Raw genomic sequence first — 22,997 nt, 5'->3', positions numbered from 1 at the left:
ATAAATTCTATTAATGCAAGGAAAGCAAGAGCCGAAAATGCATAAATATGTGAATCATGCAGCCATTCTGGAAAATCTCTCCTTGAGGTCATCACAAATTTATTTTCTGTCAAATCTATTCAACTTTTCTAGCTGTACTCCAATTTATTGGCAGGGTTTGACATTGTTGACCTCCTCCTCTTCTTTAAATCCCCTTTTTAGCTAAGGCAGTAGAGACTCTCTTATCTCAGCTTACCTCTGATTCATTGACTTCTCTCTCTCCTCTTATTTCTTTTTTTTTTCTTTTTTTTTTAAGATTTTATTTATTTATCAGAGAGAGAGAGTGGGGGAGAGAGCAAGCACAGGCAGACAGAATGGTAGGCAGAGGCAGAGGGAGAAGCAGGCTCCCTGCTGAGCAAGGAGCCTGATGTAGGACTCGATCCCAGGACGCTGGGATCATGACCTGAGCCGAAGGCAGCTGCTTAACCAACTGAGCCACCCAGGTGTCCCTCTATTCTTATTTCTTGACTCTTTCATTAGCCTAGGTTTTTTCTCAGACCTCTAAATTTTTGCTTTAACACTCACTGTTTCAGAATCATCCTGGAGCATGGTCTTAATTATTACCATTATGGTAGTTTTAAATCTTGCCATGTATTTGAACGCCTATAGAAACTGCTCACTAGATAGCCCAGCAGTATTTCAGGATGCTCTAAACTAACTTCCGAGTCTTCCCTGTGAGATTATTTTTTCATTTTAACCTCTCTGTTACTAACTGGTGCACCACCAACATATTGAACTTTTACAGTAGATATTAAGAAGTCACTATTTATGTCGCCTTCTCTTTCATTGTCTATATCAAATAAGACACAAAATCCATCTTTTCTTTTGTACTGGAATTTGTGTTAACCGTGGTCAGACCCCCTTTATGAGGCACAACTAGGTCCCTAGTGCTAGTGATATCATCTATCTGTTCCCATCTATCCCTTCTCTAGAATCACAGTTGGCCCAATAGGAGCTGCCTCCCTGGGAGTTTATGTGTTCTGCTCCTCTTAGCTCATCTCTGACCTGCACAACCTCCTCCTACTGTCACCTGTGAGTGGGCCCAATGACAATGGATAATAAATGCAGAATGCATTCACAGGTGACAGTAGGTAGTAGTACTACCTCTTACTAACTTGGGTGAATGTCTTAATTTTTCTATATCTCCAGTTTTTACTCTGTAAGAAAAAGTTGAGGAAAACAAGAATTCCCTTATCTCCTAGGACACAATTGCTAAGTAAATTCAAAGAATGTCCAGCAGGGCCTGCACATAACCAACATAGTGAATGTTAACTAGCATTAGGACCATTATTATTATTATTGACTTAATTATGATACTCCCTTCTTAATTATGATACTCATATAGAAATCTACATGAACTTCTAATTATGCACATGATTTCACATCCAAGTTTCTCTACTGGTTTTCAAAATCTGTCATAATCAATTTGTCCCAATTTTTTTGGCTGAGTTTTCCAGGATTTCCAATACAAATGACTCCACTTTAAGTAAGCCAGTACCTCAGAAGTTTCACAAATTCTTTACTCTCTATTTTTCCGTATTATTTTCACTATCTGAAATAGCACATGTGGAATGGTGTTATGTTTTATAATCTTTTTGCATCAACAACAAGGAGTAGACTAAGACATACATATTTAATGTGCATTTGTTTTATGCAAGGAAAGATGCTTCATGTACTGCTGAATACCAGTGGTAGGTATAAAGGAGGACATTAAAATGATACTTTAATGATGGGAAAACAAGTGAAACAAAAGTTTTTCAGCTTCTCTATCTCTCCCTCTCCCAGTTTTATTGAGATATTAACACATATCATTTATTTAAGGTATAAAATGTGATGATTTGATGCACATACATGTTGAAAATGATTATCACAATGTATTTATAATTGTATCCTTTTGGTGAATTGATTCCTTTATCATTATATAATGACCACCTTTGTTTCTTGTTACCATTATGCCTTAAAGTCTATCTTGTCTGATAAAAGTATTACTACCCTTGGTCTCTTTTTGTTTCCATTTCCTTGGAATATTTTTTTTTAATTTTTAATTTTTTATAAACATATATTTTTATCCCCAGGGGTACAGGTCTGTGAATCACCAGGTTTATACACTTCACAGCACTCACCAAAGCACATACCTCCCCAATGTCCATAATCCCACCCACTTCTCCCAAACCCCCTCCCCCCAGCAACCCTCAGTTTGTTTTGTGAGATTAAGAGTCACTTATGGTTTGTCTCCCTCCCATTCCCATCATGTTTCATTTATTCTTCTCCTACCCACTTAAGCCCCCATGTTGCATCACCACTTCCTCATATCAGGGAGATCATATGATAGTTGTCTTTCTCTGCTTGACTTATTTCGCTAAGCATGATACGCTCTAGTTCCATCCATGTTGTCGCAAAAGGCAAGATTTCATTTCTTCTGATGGCTGCATGGTATTCCATTGTGTATATATACCACATCTTCTTGATCCATTCATCTGTTGATGGACATCTAGGTTCTTTCCATAGTTTGGCTATTGTGGACATTGCTGCTATAAACATTCGGGTGCACGTGCCCCTTTGGATCACTACGTTTGTATCTTTAGGGTAAATACCCAATAGTGCAATTGCTAGGTCATAGGGCAGTTCTATTTTCAACATTTTGAGGAACCTCCATGCTGTTTTCCAGAGTGGCTGCACCAGCTTGCATTCCCACCAACAGTGTAGGAGGGTTCCCCTTTCTCCGCATCCTCGCCAGCATCTGTCATTTTCTGACTTGTTGATTTTAGCCATTCTGACTGGTGTGAGGTGATATCGCATTGTGGTTTTGATTTGTATTTCCCTGATGCCGAGTGATATGGAGCACTTTTTCATGTGTCTGTTGGCCATCTGGATGTCTTCTTTGCAGAAATGTCTGTTCATGTCCTCTGCCCATTTCTTGATTGGATTATTTGTTCTTTGGGTGTTGAGTTTGCTAAGTTCTTTATAGATTCTGGACACTAGTCCTTTATCTGATATGTCGTTTGCAAATATCTTCTCCCATTCTGTCAGTTGTCTTTTGATTTTGTTAACTGTTTCCTTTGCTGTGAAAAAGCTTTTGATCTTGATGAAATCCCAATAGTTCATTTTTGCCCTTGCTTCCCTTGCCTTTGGCGTTGTTCCTAGGAAGATGTTGCTGCGGCTGAGGTCAAAGAGGTTGCTGCCTGTGTTCTCCTCAAGTATTTTGATGGATTCCTTTCGCACATTGAGGTCCTTCATCCATTTTGAGTCTATTTTTGTGTGTGGTGTAAGGAAATGGTCCAATTTCATTTTTCTGCATGTGGCTGTTCAGTTTTCCCAAAACCATTTATTGAAGAGGCTGTCTTTTTTCCTTTGGACATTCTTTCCTGCTTTGTCGAAGATTAGTTGACTGTAGAGTTGAGGCTCTATTTCTGGGCTCTCTATTCTGTTCCATTGATCTATGTGTCTGTTTTTGTGCCAGTACCATGCTGTCTTGATAATGACATCTTTGTAATAGAGCTTGAAGTCCGGAATTGTGATGCCACCAACGTTTGCTTTCTTTTTCAATATCCCTTTGGCTATTCGAGGTCTTTTCTGGTTCCATATAAATTTTAGAATTATTTGTTCCATTTCTTTGAAAAAGATGGATGGTACTTTGATAGGAATTGCATTAAATGTGTAGATTGCTTTAGGTAGCATAGACATTTTCACAATATTTATTCTTCCAATCCAGGAGCATGGAACATTTTTCCATTTCTTTGTGTCTTCCTCAATTTCTTTCATGAGTACTTTATAGTTTTCTGAGTATAGATTCTGTGCCTCTTTGGTTAGGTTTATTCCTAGGTATCTTATGGTTTTGGGTGCAATTGTAAATGGGATTGGCTCCTTAATTTCTCTTTCTTCTGTCTTGCTGTTGGTGTAGAGAAATGCAACTGATTTCTGTGCATTGATTTTATATCCTGACACTTTACTGAATTCCTGTATAAGTTCTAGCAGTTTAGGAGTGGAGTCTTTTGGGTTTTCCACATATAGTATCATATCATCTGTGAAGAGTGATAATTTGACTTCTTCTTTGCCAATTTGGATGCCTTTAATTTCCTTTTGTTGTCTGATTGCTGAGGCTAGGACCTCTAGTACTATGCTGAATAGCAGTGGTGATAATGGACATCCCTGCCGTGTTCCTGACCTTAGCAGAAAAGCTTTCAGTTTTTCTCCATTGAGAATGATAATTGCGGTGGATTTTTCATAGATGGCTTTGATGATATTGAGGTATGTGCCCTCTATCCCTACACTTTGAAGAGTTTTGATCAGGAATGGATGCTGTACTTTGTCAAATGCTTTTTCAGCATCTATTGAGAGTGTCATATGGTTCTTGTTCTTTCTTTTATTGATGTGTTGTATCACATTGACTGATTTGCGGATGTTGAACCAACCTTGCAGCCCTGGAATAAATCCCACTTGGTCGTGGTGAATAATCCTTTTAATGTACTGTTGAATCCTATTGGCTAGTATTTTGTTGAGTATTTTTGCATCTGTGTTCATCAAGGATATTGGTCTATAGCTCTCTTTTTTGGTGGGATCCTTGTCTGGTTTTGGGATCAAGGTGATGCTGGCCTCATTAAATGAGTTTGGAAGTTTTCCTTCCATTTCTATTTTTTGGAACCGTTTCAGGAGAATAGGAATTAGTTCTTCTTTAAATGTTTGGTAGAATTCCCCTGGGAAGCCGTCTGGCCCTGGGCTTTTGTTTGTTTGGAGATTTTTAATGCCTGTTTCAATCTCCTTACTGGTTATGGGTCTGTTCAGGCTTTCTATTTATTCCTGGTTCAGTTGTGGTAGTTTATATGTTTCTAGGAATGCATCCATTTCTTCCAGATTGTCAAATTTATTGGTGTAGAGTTGCTCATAGTATGTTATTATAATAGTTTGTATTTCTTTGGTGTTAGTTGTGATCTCTCTTTTTTAATTCATGATTTTATTTATTTGGGTCCTTTCTCTTTTCTTTTTGATAAGTCGGGCCAGGGGTTTATCAATTTTATTAATTCTTTCAAAGAACCAGCTCCTAGTTTTGTTGATTTGTTCTATTGTTTTTTGGTCTATTTCATTGATTTCTGCTTTGATCTTTATGATTTCTCTTCTCCTGCTGGGCTTAGGGTTTCTTTCTTGTTCTTTCTCAAGCTCCTTTAGGTGTAGGGTTAGTTTGTGTACCTGAGACCTTTCTTGTTTCTTGAGAAAGGCTTGTACCGCTATATATTTTCCTCTCAGGACTGCCTTTGTTGTGTCCAACAGATTTTGAACCGTTGTATTTTCATTATCATTTGTTTCCATGATTTTTTTCAATTCTTCTTTAATTTCCCGGTTGACCCATTCATTCTTTAGAAGGATGCTGTTTAGTCTCCATGTATTTGGATTCTTTCCAAACTTCCTTTTGTGGTTGAGTTCTAGCTTTAGAGCATTGTGGTCTGAAAATATGCAGGGAATGATCCCAATCTTTTGATACCGGTTGAGTCCTGATTTAGGACCGAGGATGTGAACTATTCTGGAGAATGTTCCATGTGCACTAGAGAAGAATGTGTATTCTGTTGCTTTGGGATGAAATGTTCTGAATATATCTGTGATGTCCATCTGGTCCAGGGTGTCGTTTAAGGCCTTTATTTCCTTGCTGATCTCTTGCTTTGATGATCTGTCCATTTCAGTGAGGGGAGTGTTAAAGTCCCCTACTATGATTGTATTATTGTTGATGTGTTTCTTTGATTTTGTTATTAATTGGTTTATATAGTTGGCTGCTCCCACGTTGGGGGTATAGATATTTAAAATTGTTAAATCTTGTTGGACAGACCCTTTGAGTATGATATAGTGTCCTTCCTCATCTCTTATTATAGTCTTTGGCTTAAAATCTAATTGATCTGATATAAAGATTGCCACTCCTGCTTTCTTGTGATGTCCATTAGCATGGTAAACTCTTTTCCACCCCCTCACTTTAAATCTGGAGGTGTCTTCGGGCTTAAAATGAGTTTCTTGGAGGCAACATATAGATGGGTTTTGTTTTTTTATCCATTCTGATATCCTGTGTCTTTTGACAGGGGCATTTAGCCCATTAACATTCAGGGTAACTATTGAGAGATATGAATTTAGTGCCATTGTATTGCCTGTAAGGTGACTGTTACTGTATATGGTCTCTGTTCCTTTCTGATCTACCACTTGTAGGCTCTCTCTTTGCTTAGAGGACCCCTTTCAATATTTCCTGTAGAGCTGGTTTGGTGTTTGCAAATTCTTTCCGTTTTTGTTTGTCCTGGAAGCTTTTAATCTCTCCTTCTATTTTCAATGATAGCTTAGCTGGATATAGTATTCTTGGCTGCATGTTTTTCTCGTTTAGTGCTCTGAAAATATCATGCAAGCTCTTTCTGGCCTGCCAGGTCTCTGTGGATAAGTCAGCTGCCAATCTAATGTTTTTACCATTGTACGTTACAGACTTCTTTTCCCGGGCTGCTTTCAGGGTTTTCTCTTTGTCACTGAGACTTGTAAATTTTAGTATTAGGTGACGGGGTGTGGGCCTATTCTTATTGATTTTGAGGGGCGTTCTCTGAACCTCCTGAATTTTGATGCTCCTTCCCTTTGCCATATTGGGGAAATTCTCCCCAACAATTCTCTCTAGTATACCTTCTGCTCCCCTCTCTCTTTCTTCTTCTTCTGGAATCCCAATTATTCTAATGTTGTTTCGTCTTATGGTGTCACTTATCTCTCGAATTCTCCCCTCGTGGTCCAGTAGCTGTTTGTCCCTCTTTTGCTCAGCTTCTTTATTCTCTGTCATTTTTTCTTCTATATCACTAATTCTTCTTCTGATTCATTTATCCTAGCAGTGAGAGCCTCCATTTTTGATTGTACCTCATTAATAGCTTTTTTGATTTCAACTTGGTTAGATTTTAGTTCTTTTATTTCTCCAGAAAGGGCTTTTATATCTCTCGAGAGGGTTTCTCTAATATCTTCCATGCCTTTTTCGAGCCAGGCTAGAACATTGAGAATTGTCATTCTGAACTCTAGATCTGACATATTACCAATGTCTGTATTGATTATGTCCCTAGCCTTCTGTACTGCCTCTTGTTCTTTTTTTTGTGGTGAATTTTTCCGTCTTGTCATTTTGTCCAGATAAGAGTATATGAAGGAGCAAGTAAAATACTAAAAGGGTGGCAACAACCCCAGGAAAATATGTTTTAACCAAATTAGAAGAGATCCCAAATCGTGAGGGGGGAGAAAGGGGATAAAAAGAGGTTCAAAAAGGAAGAACAAAAAAAAAAGAAAAAAAAAGAAAAGAATTTAAAAAAAGAAAACAAATAAGAAAAATATAAAAAAGATAAAATATATATATTAGATAAACTGGTTAAAAAACGTTAAAAAAGAAAAAGGTAAAAGTTAAAAAAAAATTTTACCAGAAGGTGAGAAAAAAAACAAAAAATGAAAAAGAAAAAAATTAAATTAACTGCAAGACTAAAAAAAAAATCACAGGGAAAAAGCCATGAGTTCTGTGCTTTGCTTTCTCCTCCTCTGGAATTCTGCTGCTCTCCTTGGTATTGAAACCCACTCCTTGGTAGGTGAACTTGGTCTAGGCTGGATTTCTTATTGATCTTCTGGGGGAGGGGCCTGTTGTAGTGATTCTCAAGTGTCTTTGCCCCAGGCGGAATTGCACCGCCCTTACCAGGGGCCGGGGAGAGTAATCCGCTCGGGTTTGCTTTCAGGAGCTTTTGTTCCCTGAACGCTTTCTGTAGAGTTCCGGAGGACAGGTATACAAATGGCCGCCTCCTGGTCTCCGGCCTGGAGGACCCGAGAGCCCAGGGCCCCACTCTTGAGTGCGCCCTCAGAGAACAGCGCCCAGTTACTCCCGTCTGCCTGACCTCCGGCCGTGCTCCGAGCTCACCGAGCCTGCAGCCGGTTCAAGGTAACACCGAGCTGTGAGATTTCTGTCGGCTCTGTCTCTGTAGCCGGCTTTCCCGTTCCAATACCCGCAAGCTCTGCGACACTCAGACACCCCCGATCCTTCTGTGACCCTGTGGGACCTGAGGCCACGCTGACCCCTCATGGGCTTCGCCCCCGTTTAGCCTCTGGAGCGATGTCCCTCAGCGGCACAGACTTTTAAAAGTCCTGATTTTCTGCGCCATTGCTCCGCCACTTGCCGGGAGCCGGCCCCTCCCCCCAGGGTCTATCTTCCCATCGCTTTGGAGTCACTTCTCCACCGGTCCTACCTTTCAGAAAGTGGTTGTTTTTCTGTTTCCAGAATTGCTGTTCTTCTTCTCTTCGATCTGCCGATGGATTTTCAGGTATTTGCAATCTTTAGATAAGCTATCTAGCTGATCTCTGGCTAGCTGAAGTAATCTCAGCCTGCTACTTCTCCGCCATCTTGACTCCTCTCTCCTCCTTGGAATATTTTTCTCCATTTTTTTCTTTTGGACTATGTGTGCTCTGAAAGCCTAAGTGAGTGTCTTGTAAGCAGCATAGAGTTGGGTCTTATTTTATAATCCATTCATTCACACTATACCTTTTGATTGGATAATTTAATCCAGTTATATTTAGAATAATTATTGATAGGTAAGGATGTCCAATGCCACCTAATTGTTTTCTGGCTGTTTTGCAGTTCCCTCACAAAACAACCTATAAGTATAAATATAAATATAAAAGTCTATTTTAAGCTGATAGCAACTTAATCTCAATTACATACAAAAACTACTTTTTTTTTTACTCCACACATATTTTGTTTGATGTCACAATTTACCTCTTTGTATACTGTACATCCATTAACTCATGATGATTGCAATAATTATCTTTAAAATTTTTGTCTTGTTTTTTTTTGTCTTCTAATCTCTGTATTAAAGTTACATGATTAACACATTATGACATTACAGTTTAAAATTTTTTTTTTTTTAGATTTTATTTATTTGACAGACAGAGATCACAAATAGGCAGAGAGGCAGGCAGAGTGAGGGGGGAAAGCAGGCTCCCTGCTGAGCAGAGGGCCCGATGTGGGCTCGATCCCAGGACCCTGGGATCATAACCTGAGCCGAAGGCAGAGGCTTTAACCCACTGAGACACCCAGGCGCCCCTTAAATATTCTGAATTTGACTGTATATTTGGCTTTACAAGTATGGTTTATACTTTCAAGGTTTCATGTTACTAATTCAAGTCCATTCATTTCAGCTTGAAGAGCAACTTTCAGCATTTCTTCTAAGGCATGTCTAGTGGTGACATATTTTCTTAGCTCATGATCCTTGCAGCTTTGCATTATTGTCTATGCATTCAAGGAAGTATTATATGAATGCATTGTCTATGCATTCATAGAAGCCCTCTGGAAGCTGGCTACCATGGGTACTGCCTGGAACTGTGACTATTACATGGGGCCACTGAAGCCAGAAGGCACTGAGAACTTTTTTTTTTTTAATCCTGAAGTTTTTCAGAGCCTTATTAACTATAAAGCTGAGAAAACATAAGCAGGGGGTGGCAGGCAGACGGAGAGGGAGAAGCAGGCTCCCCCACAGAGCATGGAGCCCAATGTGGGGCTCAATCCCAAGACCCTATCATCATGACTGAGCCTAAGGCAGCTGCTTAACCAACTAAGCCACCAAGTCACCCTATCAGGCTGACTGAGAGATTTAGGTGGATGTTGGATTTAATAAAATAGAAGAGATGAGCTACTCTTCTGTCATCACAGAAAATCTATGTAAATAAACTTTCCATCAGTATAGATATAGTACTACATGTCTACTTCTGAATATTAATATCAAAATTACTTATGAAAGTAATTTTTTACTGCATTTAATATGTTTTAACTGTTTATTTAAAAATAGGTTTTATTTATTTATTTGAGAAAGAGAGAGAGAGAGATTGCACAAGTAGGCAAAGGGGCAGAGGGCGAGGGAGAAGCAAACTCTGCTGAACAGGGAGCCTGATGTGGGGCTTGATCCCAAGACCCTGAAATCATGACCTGAGCTGAAGGCAGACACAACTGACTGAGCCACTCAGGTTCCCCTAAGTGTTTCTAAATAATCATTTCAATTGCCACTTTTAGCTTCAACTATTTTCATGATACTAATGCTCTGTAAAAAATACTAAATCATATATATGTATCATATATATACACATATCTATATATATGTGTATTTCTATGCACATAAAATTATAAATAATACTATTTCCAACTCAGAAGATGTTAGCTGTTTAAGATTTTTTTCGTTTACTTCTGTGTAATGCACTTACTCCTAATAATGGCTAGAGAGGGAAAAAACTTTCACAGACTAAATGATATTTCATTCTATACCTGTACATTTTAACGAAGTAGGCCCTGAAAACCCTTTAATTCTCCTAGCATTGAAAATTTGGCGGTCCAGGGATGCCTGGGTGGCTCAGTTGGTTAAAGTAGTCTGCCTTTGGCTCAAGTCATAATCACAGGGTCCTGGGATCAAGTCCTGCATCCAGCTCCTTGTTCTGCCTGCTGCTCCCCTGCGTGTGCTCTCTCTCTGACAAATGAATAAATAAATAAATAAAATCTTAAAAAAGAAGAAATGAAAAGAAAATTGCCTGTCCAATGATAAAATTGATCCTGTCAGTCTAATTTTTAGCATCTGACATCCCTGATTACAGGTAGACTACCTAACAAAAATTCCCTATATTTAATACTCAGGGATTTATATTCAGTTTTTTTGGTACACTTGTTGCTGATCAATTATTCTGGGCCATTTATGGGAAGTTTATATTTATTTTACAATTTCTCTGAAAACATAAAGCACAGATAAATTCAGAATTTTGATTATTTTCCATGACAAAAATGTATTAACATTTTATCTTAAGTATTACTAGCTTTTTAGAACTAACTTACTTAAATATATGCTTAGCAGTAATTGAATGTATCTATATAAACATTACATTTCATAAATACATTGATAGGTATGACTTATATCAGGTTAAAAACATATATACAATATAACCAGAACAAAAACAAAGGGTTTTATGGAGAGCCCTTTAATAGTCATAATCTATTAACTTAAGTAGGGATTGATTTGAAAGGTTTGAATGATGAGATAATAATAAGAAATTAAATATACATTACTTTATGAATGAATATTTAGTGAGTGCTTATAAGATTAGCTTTCAGTGTCTTTCCTAAAGGAGCAGTAGATCTTAATGTAAATTGCTTCTTTTTTTCATTATTTGAAATTATTATAATTGCCCCATGTTCCAGTGCTAGTGATTATAACATCATATATATTTTGCCCAAAGGCAATACTCATCTGTGCTAATCAAAATATAACAAAATAAGTAAAACCCATTTGTTTGTTACTGATGCTAAGATGATCATTTATTTATAGCAAAGAACTGATTTTGCATTACTTATCATCATTTTACTGTGCAAAAGTGTAAATAAGGACATACAATGTAACTGTGATTACTAAAAACAGCACTTGCCTTTTCCCCATGCCCCATAAATATTTTCCCACATGTTAGTTAATGTATGTTTAACTTAGAATCATAAGTACATAAATTACTTATAAAATAGTACTAAAGTCTTAAGTCATGATGTAAAGAAAATATAAATTCTTATTTGCATGAATTTAGCAGATAGCCTTAGGCTAAAATTATTCTTATCACATTTAAGGAAAGTATCGATGTTGACAATAATTACTCGCTGTAATGTCTGCTAACTACATAAAATATTTAAACGTTCAAATTTATATGTGTAAAAGTAACAATTACCCAGACATTTTAGGATAATCTAAAGTAACAAGCAAGTTTATTTCTTAGTCATCTTGATTATTATAAAATAATTTGTATAATTAAGTTATTTAGAAAATAATATTAAAAATCTAGATAAAAAGAATAACAAAGAAAACAATGTAGAATATAATTAACATGAGAGAATTGTTCAGTATACTGATTAAAAATACTTCAAATGAGAAATATTAAATTACTACCAATATAAGGCTATAAAATAAGTTTATGCAAATTACATGAAACACTGCTCTTTTAAAATATTAATGAGCATTTGATGTGCTAATATACTTTTGAATTGATTGAGTCCCTCTGTCTTTTTACACACACACACACACACACACACACATATAATTATTTAACCAATTTATAAGTTAAATGAGGTAAATTTATTTACACTCTCAAATTAAGAATATCTTTTACAATAGAATTTTTAACTAGATGCTATTAAGATGAGATTTCAGGATAATTTGCATATTTGCCACAAATATTACAACATTGAATATCTCAATAATAATGACTATTTGTTAATGGCTTTCTGCTGATAATAATGCACTGTCATAGAAATATTTGAAAATGCAGGTGGATAGTATATTATTAGAATTGTTGCCATAGTTAACTGATATTTTGAACCCTACTAGACCTACATTAGTTTTTCAATGTTAAGTGTTCCCTCCTATGCATTTCTTGTGTATCAAATTCACTTTCACATTTTAATATTGCTATCATAGCAGAAATATAGCTTAATTCTTCAGGAATGTTTTTAATAGTTAGCACTTAGATGTAATACACTACCTAAATAATAAAATTTAAATTAAAAATATAGGAAAGAGGAGTACATTGAAAATATTTTTTTATATGTTGATAACTTACACTTTCTACCAATTCACTAGCATTAATAATAATAACATACATCAGGGTAGTCTAAAGCTATTTGCCTATATATTCAACTATTTAAAATAATAAAATAATAAGTATCAAAATTAAATTATTTTCTCAATTGTAATTTCAAAATAAAAAATAGAAAAACAAGTAAGAAATATCAAATTTAATGAATTTTCATAAGTGAAGTAGTAAGAAATTAATGCACAAAATAATTGGATGTTTAGTTCTTGTAACCTAGAATTATAAATCATAAATACATAAGGGATGTTTAAAAGCATATTATTTTTCAAATATATTGGACCATAAGAATCATATTAGTATGTTATAAATTTTTTTAAATTAATAAATGCAAAATAAAGATGTCAACATGAAATACTTTTTTTAACTTATTTATTGAAGAGAGAGAGAAAACACAGGAGAAGGGTATGGGGCAGAGGGAGAAGGAGACTCCCTGCTGAGCAGGGAGCCTGTCAAAGGGCTGGATGTAGGGACTCCAGCATCAGGACCTGAGCCAAAGGCAGGCTTAGCCACTGAGCCACCCAGGCGCCCCAACATGAAATACTTTAAATTTCCTAGTTGAAACAAATAATATATACCCAAGAAAACCAAATTTTTTTTAATTGTGGCAGAAACATATATCTCATTTCAGATCTTAAGTACATTCTCCTCGGTTAAAATGGATTTCCACTTAGTGTAATTATGATTCACATTAAATGGACTATTTATCAAAACTAGGTAGAGGAAGTTTCATTTTTGAGGTATTTATATTTGCTTTATTTATTAAAAGAGATTACTAAAAATGGCACTGTAATTCTTCCCACAAAAGAAATAAGGAGTAAAAGAAAAATAATTCAAGCTCCCTTAAAAATATAGATTCTCAACTACTATAAATAAATGTAGCTATGATCATTTGACAAAACTTAGTAGGATACATTTGTGATTTAGAATTCTGCCAATTTACCTGTATGCTTCATTATTCTTTGCATTTAAATAATAGCATTATGAAAAATGGCATGTGTTAATAGATGGAATAGCAAGTTGTTCTTGATGTTCTTATTGGAAAATCTTAGCTTTGATTCTCAGTGATTTTTTGATCATCTAATAATCTCTGAGCCTGACAACATTTGAGAGCATAATAATCACTTAATGAATAAACACATAGGAACACACAGACACAATATTTTTATAATAAAGTATCATGTATATCATATTTATTATATGATAAATTACCTGGAAATTCATAACAAAATATCAAAGTCAAAATATTTCAAATTTCATTTGAACCCCCTTCTTTCTTCTATGAATCAAAGGCCTGAAATTTTGAGTCCTTTAACATAGGGATCAGCAAATTATGGCCTATAGACCAAATCTGGCCTGTGGCCTATTGCATAACCCACAATCTAAGAACAGATTTTACATTTCTAATGGTGGGAAAAATTAAAGGATGAATATATTCCATGACATGTGAAAAGTATATGAAATTCAAATCCCAGTGCCCATTAATAAAGTTTTATTTTGGGGTGCCTATGTGGCTCAGTTGTTAAGTGTCTGCCTTGGGCTCAGGTCATGGTCCCAGGATTCTGGGATTGAGCCGTGCACCTGGCTCCCTGCTCAGCAGGGACACTGCTACTCCCTCTCCCACTCTCCTGGCTTGTATTCCCTCTCTTGCTGCCTCTTTCTGTGTCATATAAAATCTTTTAAAAATGTAAAGTTTTATTGTGCCACAAAAAATGGATTATTAATTCTCTAATCATAGAAGGTTTTACACTCTATATACCAGACCATCACTTCTAAACATATCCATTTATCCAATTAAGACAGGTTACTGTACCTGTGTGCAGGTATTTTTCGGTTCCCGACAATCAGGATAACATCACAGAGTTGTTGTTGTTTCAAGTAACTTTCCATTTTTCTGAAGGTTTGCTCAGCATGGTGAACAGCCTGATAGAATTCTTCAGAGCTACTGGAGTCCATATCACTTTGAGGGGTCAATGAGTGGCCAGTTGCTGTCAGCCTACAAATCACACACAAAAAAGATGGTGTTTATAAAGTGCTAGGAATTGTCCAAAACAATACAGAATTTTAGAATTTTATGGGGAAAATCAGTGCATGTCTTCTTATGTTAATCATTATTAATGTAAGTCAGAAAAATCTATTTTGGGTGAAATAATTTGCTCTAGGAGGCAACAAATGAATTATTAATTATCTTTTTTTCTAGTTTAAAAATGATTTAAAAGATGGGTTATCTATATTTAGTAGGATATTAAGTTTAAAAACCTGAGAAAGTAACAGAAATAATAAATTACTAACATGCCTCTTCTAAAATTGATTACTAATAAAAAGTTAATTTAATCCATTTGAAATTGAGGTAGATCATCTAATTATACTATTCTAAATTATGATTCCTGTGAGGTTATATAAATGTTCCTTTACAGAAGTAGGTGACTTTCATGATAAGAAATTATGAGACATGGTTTGTAAAAAAGATTGGCAACAAATTAAAAAGTAAATTATTGAGTTTCATATTCCATACCCAACTAATTTAAAAAATATGTAAAACATAGTAGCTCAGTACTAACAAATATTTTAACCATATATATGAATGTATATGCGATAAATTTTTAAATTTTGAAACATTCATGATACTTAAGTTTGACTATTAAATCCATTACTATCATAGACTGTTTCACAATGAAGGCCTTAAAATACTATACTGTATATTAAGGAGATACTCTAAATATATGCATGATAGGCCAGAAGAATGAATCAAGTATTCTGATGCCATGCTAATTAAATCCTTATAACTTTAAAAATTAAAATGAATTAGATATATAACAATAATAGTGAAGTAGCTTATTTTAAGACAGAAAGGATGGAGAATTCCTCTTCTAATCACAGGGCAGTAACTTGTAGCTGACTAAGCCCTTCACTGAGAACACCAGAAAAAAATGTTACATATGCTATCAAAATAACTAAATGAATTTAATAATAGCTACTAAGACAACCAGGACTTGAAAGACCAAGATCTTAGAATAAAGAAAAAATCATGGAAGTCAGCTCAAAATTCTACACTGCTTCTTCTTTCCCTCTAAAGCTATTTACTAATTATAAGCAGCGCAAGGTGAGAATCTGAGAAACTCAGCATAATGCCAAGGTCAATAGTATCACGGGGTTTGGATGAAAAGATAGATATTGGAATTATGGGTTCCAAAGGTAGCCAGAACTTGAGAGAAAATGAGGGGCCATAAAGGAGGAAAGTTTGGGAAGGCTGTCACTGTGCACACTTTCCCCAGAGATATTTGTGATTCTTAAGCACCACCAGGCAAGCAGAAAATGGTTTATTGGAGATTGAAAAGTTAAATAGAGCTTGAAAGATAAAAATTTGAATTCAAGGACCAGGAAAGATGACTGGCCCTCCTAAATACACAGGCTCTCAGCTGAACTCCCTTAAGGGTTCTATCCTAAGAGTCAAGGGAAATGGAAATTGACAGATAAAGATAGAAACTTAGATCTGAATCAATGAAGTCTCTGAGTGCATTAATGTGATCTAATCTAAATGTCAGCAAACAGTCAAAATAAACCCCTTTAGAAAAAGATAACCTCATAGAAACTCTGATTTCTTGTGTATGTATGTAGTGCTTGACATTAAGGTAAAAAATAAAAGCAGGTCTATAAATAAACTAGACCTAGGGAGAAAAACAAGACAATAGAAACAGGCTCCAAGGTGCTACAGATATATCTCTGAATAGAAAGATCACAATTAGTTATGGATGTGAAAATAACCATCATTACTATATTTTAATATAGTACTTTAATAACAAAATATTTAAAAATAAAATTTATTTCTTTAAAAAATGAAATAAATATATTAATATTTAATTAAATATATTTATATTTTATATTTTATATTAAATATATTCTATATTTTACATTAAATATATTTGATTAATATTAATATTGATATATTTAAAGTATTATTTATTAGAACTTAATAATAAAATATTTTATATTTTAATATAGATGACAAACTGGAAAATATCAAGAACATTAAGTGATATAAAAAAATCAAGTGGACATATAATAATTGAACTCAAGATTTTGATAGAGGAACTGAACTTGCAGAATGCATGCAGGTGAGAAAAACATAAGCTGAAAAATAAATAGAAAATATTGAAACTGAATTGTTGAGATAAAAAGATAAACAGTTTCTGAAACAAATGAAACATGGTAAGAAATTACAATATTCATATAATTGTAGTCTTAAAAACAGGGAGAGGCATGATAGGGCAAAAGCCATCTGAAGACATAATGGCCAAGAGTTTTCAAAAATGTGTTAAAGACATCAAGACAAAAATTAAAGATTCACTATCCATCAACAGTAAAACAAGTTCTTAAAAGTTCCCAGTTAAAAAGAACCAATAGCATGGAGGACAAGGGGTGTTAGAGAGGAGAAGGGAGTTGGGGTAAATTGGAAGGGGAGGTGAATCATGAGACTATGGACTCTGAAAAACAACCTGAGGGGTTTGAAGTGGCGGGGGGGTGGGGAGGTTGGGGTACCAGGTGGTGGGTATTATAGAGGGCACGGATTGCATGGAGCACTGGGTGTGGTGAAAATATAATGAATACTGTTTTTCTGAAAATAAATTAATTAATTAAAAAAAAAAAAACCCTTCCTCCAACTCATTTAATGAAGCAAATATACCATGGGAACAAAACTTGGAAAGGATGTTACAAGGAAAGAAAATTAATGGCCATTCTCTCTTCTAAACTTATTTGCAAAAATCCTAAGCAAAACACTAGCAACTAAGGACGAACTGTATGTAAAAAATAAATGTATATATGTGGCTTCTAGGGGGCTCAGTTGGTTAGGTGTTGGATTCCTGATTTTGGTTTAGGTCATGATCTTAGGGTCATGAGATTGAGGCCTGCATTGGGCTCCACACTAGGTGTGGAGTCTGTTTAAGATTATTTCTCCTTCCCTCTGCCTCTTCTGCTCCCCTAGTTCTCTTTAAAAAAAAAAAAAGAAAAGAAAGAAAAGAAAAGAAAAGAAAAAAGTATATAAAAAAGAAGTATATCAAATGTACAGTGTATAATGAATCACAAGTAAGTTGTACTTAATTAAGGAACACATTTCAATCATATAACCACCTAATTCATTCATATAGCAACCATATTTAATGGAAACCTTCCTTTCTTGAGACTGAAAATGAAATTTGTTACTACTATCTCTATTCAACATTTTTCTAGAGGGTCTTTACCATGTAATGTAAAAAGGAAAGAAGAAATAAAGCCCATTAGAGTTAGACCAGCAAGTACATATATAATTGCTATTATTTCCAGAAGATGTTTGTGCACACAGAAAATCCAAAAGAACTGCAGACAAGTTTACAAATCTAAATCCACTAAAATTATGTGTGTTTTCTCTTACCTACAATATTTGTCTACACAATATGGTTATTTCCATCAGACTTTACCCATTTCCTTTAAATATTTAAAACTAATAGAAATTTTGCTGTACCACGTTTGCCTTTCACACGTTTGCAAATTACAACTCCAGAATACAATCATTTCCCAGAGTACATTTTAGGAATTCGGACTCAGGAATATGTGGCAAGAACATCCTTCTACACATTGACAAACACATTGAATAGAAAAGTCACAAAATTCCCTGTAGGATGGACTTTTAAATCTAGAATGAATTTTTCATTATTGGGTTAGAGGAAGTTATGGAGAATAAAGTCAGGAGCGCAGGTTACCAAGTAGATCAAAACTGCCCCATTGAGTGCACGTGCCCCTTTGGATCACTACACTTGTATCTTTAGGGTAAATATCCAATAGTGCAATTGCTGGGTCATAGGGCAGTTCTATTTTCAACATTTTGAGGAACCTCCATGCTGTTTTCCAGAGTGGCTGCACCAGCTTGCTTTCCCACCAACAGTGTAGGAGGGTTCCCCTTTCTCCGCATCCTCACCAGCATCTGTCATTTCCTGACTTGTTGATTTTAGCCATTCTGACTGGTGTGAGGTGATATCTCATTGTGGTTTTGATTTGTATTTCCCTGATGCCGAGTGATATGGAGCACTTTTTCATGTGTCTGTTGGCCATCTGGATGTCTTCTTTGCAGAAATGTCTGTTCATGTCCTCTGCCCATTTCTTGATTGGATTATTTGTTCTTTGGGTGTTGAGTTTGCTAAGTTCTTTATAGATTCTGGACACTAGTCCTTTATCTGATATGTCGTTTGCAAATATCTTCTCCCATTCTGTCAGTTGTCTTTTGATTTTGTTAACTGTTTCCTTTGCTGTGAAAAAGCTTTTGATCTTGATGAAATCCCAATAGTTCATTTTTGCCCTTGCTTCCCTTGCCTTTGGCGTTGTTCCTAGGAAGATGTTGCTGCGGCTGAGGTCAAAGAGGTTGCTGCCTGTGTTCTCCTCAAGGATTTTGATGGACTCCTTTCGCACATTGAGGCGAATGTTTATAGCAGCAATGTCCACAATAGCCAAACTATGGAAAGAACCTAGATGTCCATCAACAGATGAATGGATCAAGAAGATGTGGTATATATACACAATGGAATACCATGCAGCCATCAAAAGAAATGAAATCTTTCCTTTTGCGACAACATGGATGGAATAGAGCGTATCTTGTTTAGCGAAATAAGTCAAGCAGAGAAAGACAAATATCATATGATCTCCCTGATATAAGGAAGTGGTGATGTAACATGGGGGCTTAAGTGGGTAGGAGAAGAATAAATGAAACAAGATGGGATTGGGAGGGAGACAAACCATAAGTGACTCTTAATCTCACAAAACAAACTGAGGGTTGCTGGGGGGAGGGGGTTTGGGAGAAGGGGGTGGGATTATGGACATTGGGGAGGTATGTGCTTTGGTGAGTGCTGTGAAGTGTGTAAACCTGGTGATTCACAGACCTGTACCCCTGGGGATACAAATATATGTTTATAAATAATAAAAAATTAAAAAAAAAACAAACAAAAAACAAAAAACTGCCCCATTGATATCCTTATGTTTCTGGTCTGGTACAAGACTGCATGAATAGTGTCCTGACATCAAGATACTAGAAACAGTCCTGCAGAATGACTCCAGATAGGCTTAAAGGGGATTGGGGATAAAGACTACATTCAGATCCTTATTTTAATTTCCTACAAGTCAAATAACATACTTAGGGCAGAAAGTTTTATACCTCACTAAGATTTTCATAGACTGGGATATGTTATTCAGGAAAATAATTTAGTGTAGTAGTTTATCATCAAGTCACTCAAGTTGGGGTGGACATGATATTAGAGAAAATAATGAAAGACATATAGTAATATAGTTTTAGAGTTTAGTGAGACCACAGACAGTGAATCAAACAGGGCATAGAATTTGACAAGATTTATTTAGAGATAATTATTCTCAAGGTAGAACCTTTTTTTCCATAATCAAGGTATACTAACAAATCTTGACTATAATACAGAGGTGGGCCTCTTCTAAAGAACTTGAAAGTAATCTAAAAGGATAAATCAAAAGAACAGAGAGCTAGAAACTAGGATCCAAACTATTTTTTTTCCAGAATTGTTATTCACTCCTAGCTTTTCCCTTAAAAGTGCTAATTCTTTGAATTTCTCCCTATTACATCTGAAAACTAGTTATTTTTTCTTTTTTCTTTTTTTTTTTTAAGAGAATTTTAAATATTTTTTTCTTGAAGGTTGTTTTTTTTTTTTTCTGCCAGAAAAATTGGTTAAATTGGTTTGACTTGATTTCCTTCCTATAAAGTTATTATCATAGTGCTTTCACATTTTCTCATAAATCATTTCCTGAAACCAGGCTTGAGTAGAACTCTTTGACCTTGAACTTTGACTCAGGATTTAAAAAAGGGTTTCCACGTCAGAATACTTAGAATTCTTTTTTTCTTCAAGATTTTATTTCTATTTGAGAGAGAGCACAAGCAGGGGGAGCAGCAGAGGGAGAGGGAAAAGGAGACTCTCCACTGATCAGGGAGCCTGGTGTGGGTCTTTATCCTAGGACCCTGGTAACTTCCCACTAAGTGCAGAGTCCTGGTTGGCAGGGGTGGGGCGGGGGGTGGAGGGCTTGATCCTAGGACCTTGAGATTATGATTGAGAGCTGGAAGCAAGAGGTGGACACTTAAGTGACTGAGCCACCCAGGCATGCCTTATTATTATATCTTTAATGTCACTATGTAAGAGTAGAATTAGAATGAAAAAAAATAAATTTGCAAGCAGTTTTCTTTTTTTCTCTTGAATGTTAGCTTTTGTTTTGAGGGAATAATAAAAAAAAAAATTCTATAATACCAGATAAAGAAATTACCGATACATAATTCTTGGGCAAGACCTGAACGTAGTGAAAGATGCTGTTATTTAAGTGAAAAATAACTATTTGTTTTCGCCATACAATTTAGTGTACACTGCAGACTTCTCTTCATATTAAGTTTCCATTAGCAAAATATTTATTGTAACTTGTAAAAATATTTCTGGTCAAAAGTTTTCTATTTTATTCCTTCCTTTTGCTTAAATATTTTATATGAAGCACATGTCATTTCAATTTTAAATCCATACAGCCATTTTTACAAATTATTATGTAAAAAATATCAAAGATAAAGAAATAAGCAAATATTCTCAGACAAGAAAACACATTATTGCATACCTATTTAAACTTGAAACTTCTACATCTAAAGTTAATATTTCATAATTTAAAACAAAAAAGATGGGTGCCTGGGTGGCTCAGTGGTTAAGCCGCTGCCTTCGGCTCAGGTCATGATCTCAGGGTCCTGGGATCGAGTCCCGCATCGGGCTCTCTGCTCTGCAGGGAGCCTGCTTCCTCCTCTCTCTCTCTCTCTGCCTGCCTCTCTGCCTACTTGTGATTTCTCTCTGTCAAATAAATAAATAAAATCTTTAAAAAAAAAATAAAAAAATAAAACAAAAAAGAAAGAAAAGAAAAGGGAAACATTTTTAAATAAATTTAAAGAATCAACTTTGCATTATTAGAATACTAACAAATGAAACATCATCATCATATATTGGCATGGCAGAGTAAACTGGTGTTCAGAATGAATGTCTAGTTATACAAACACACTAATTTCAAATCCTTTAATAACCTCCAAGAGAGAGGTTTAGATACAGGAAATATAAGAAAGGATAGAGTTCAAGCACCAGGTGCTACTACTTAGAAACAAAAAAAATGAATCTAGTCATTAAAGTTGCTTCTGGGTACAATTTTGTCTTAAAAAATAATTGGAATTTTAAGTGTGGCTTTTTATCAGAAGTATTGAAACACACATGCACACACACTGGTAAGACAAAATAATTTAAAAAAAGAAGAATTCATGAGTTAGAGAAAAACTATATATATTCTAAGCTCCATTAGTTACTACACTTTGAATCTCAATTAATTTACCTATAAAATAGAGTATCATTGGGTGCCTGGGTGGCTCAGTGGGTTAAGCCGCTGCCTTTGGCTCAGGTCATGATCTCAGGGTCCTGGGATCGAATTCCGCATCAGGCTCTCTGCTCAGCCGGGAGCCTGCTTCCCTCTCTCTCTCTCTGCCTGCCTCTCTGCCTACTTGTGATTTCTCTCTGTCAAATAAATAAATAAAATCTTAAAAAAAAAATAGAGTATCATTAAAACCTACTTATAGGGGGCGCCTGGGTGGCTCAGTGGGTTGGGCCGCTGCCTTCGGCTCAGATCATGATCTCAGGGTCCTGGGATCGAGCCCCGTATCGGGCTCTCTGCTCTGCAGGGAGCCTGCTTCCCTCTCTCTCTCTCTGCCTGCCTCTCTGCCTACTTGTGATCTGTCTGTCAAATAAATAAATAAAATCTTAAAAAAAAAAAAAAAGGAAAGAAAAGTAAAACATTAAAAAATAAAATAAAATAAAACCTACTTATAGGATGTTTGTGGAAAGAACTAAAATATGTATTTGAAAGCACTAAATATATTTCCAATAAAATACCAGACATAAAAAATGAAATCAATAAGGGTAGCTTGGTGGCTCAGTCATTAAGCATCTGCCTTCGACTCAGGTCATGATCCCTGGGTCATGGGATCAAGTCCCACATCCAGCTCCCTCCTCGCTGGGAGGTCTCCTTCTACCTCTCTCACTCCCCCTGCTTGTGTTCCTGCTCTCACTGTGACTCTCTCTGTCAAATAAATAAATAAAATCTTAAAAAAAGAAAATTAACCAACAATATTTTTAAAATAAAAAGAGTACTTTTTTGAATTAGATGTGTATCAGTATGGTGCAATATGTTGCTTGAAAAATTAAATCTACCTTTAATAATAAATAATCATGTAAAACATAAATAATAATTTGTTGTTTTCCTCTTCTAAACTTTAA

At 35.5% G+C, this 22,997-nt stretch overlaps 1 protein-coding gene across 1 annotated transcript in view; it reads right to left on the bottom strand.

Annotated features, from left to right (window-relative positions):
* Nucleotides 1-22,997, bottom strand: part of KLHL1 (kelch like family member 1) — a 396,571-nt gene that overhangs the window by 254,777 nt on the left and 118,797 nt on the right. The window contains exon 2 of the mRNA XM_059144513.1: nucleotides 14,483-14,665. Coding sequence (XP_059000496.1) covers nucleotides 14,483-14,665 — 183 coding nt within the window. The remainder of the gene's footprint in view (nucleotides 1-14,482; nucleotides 14,666-22,997) is intronic.

This window comes from Mustela lutreola, chromosome 13, assembly GCF_030435805.1.
Source record: "Mustela lutreola isolate mMusLut2 chromosome 13, mMusLut2.pri, whole genome shotgun sequence".
Taxonomy (NCBI): Eukaryota; Metazoa; Chordata; class Mammalia; order Carnivora; family Mustelidae; genus Mustela; species Mustela lutreola.
The sequence above is the reverse complement of the archived record's forward strand: the minus strand, read 5'-3'. Positions and strand labels throughout refer to the sequence as shown.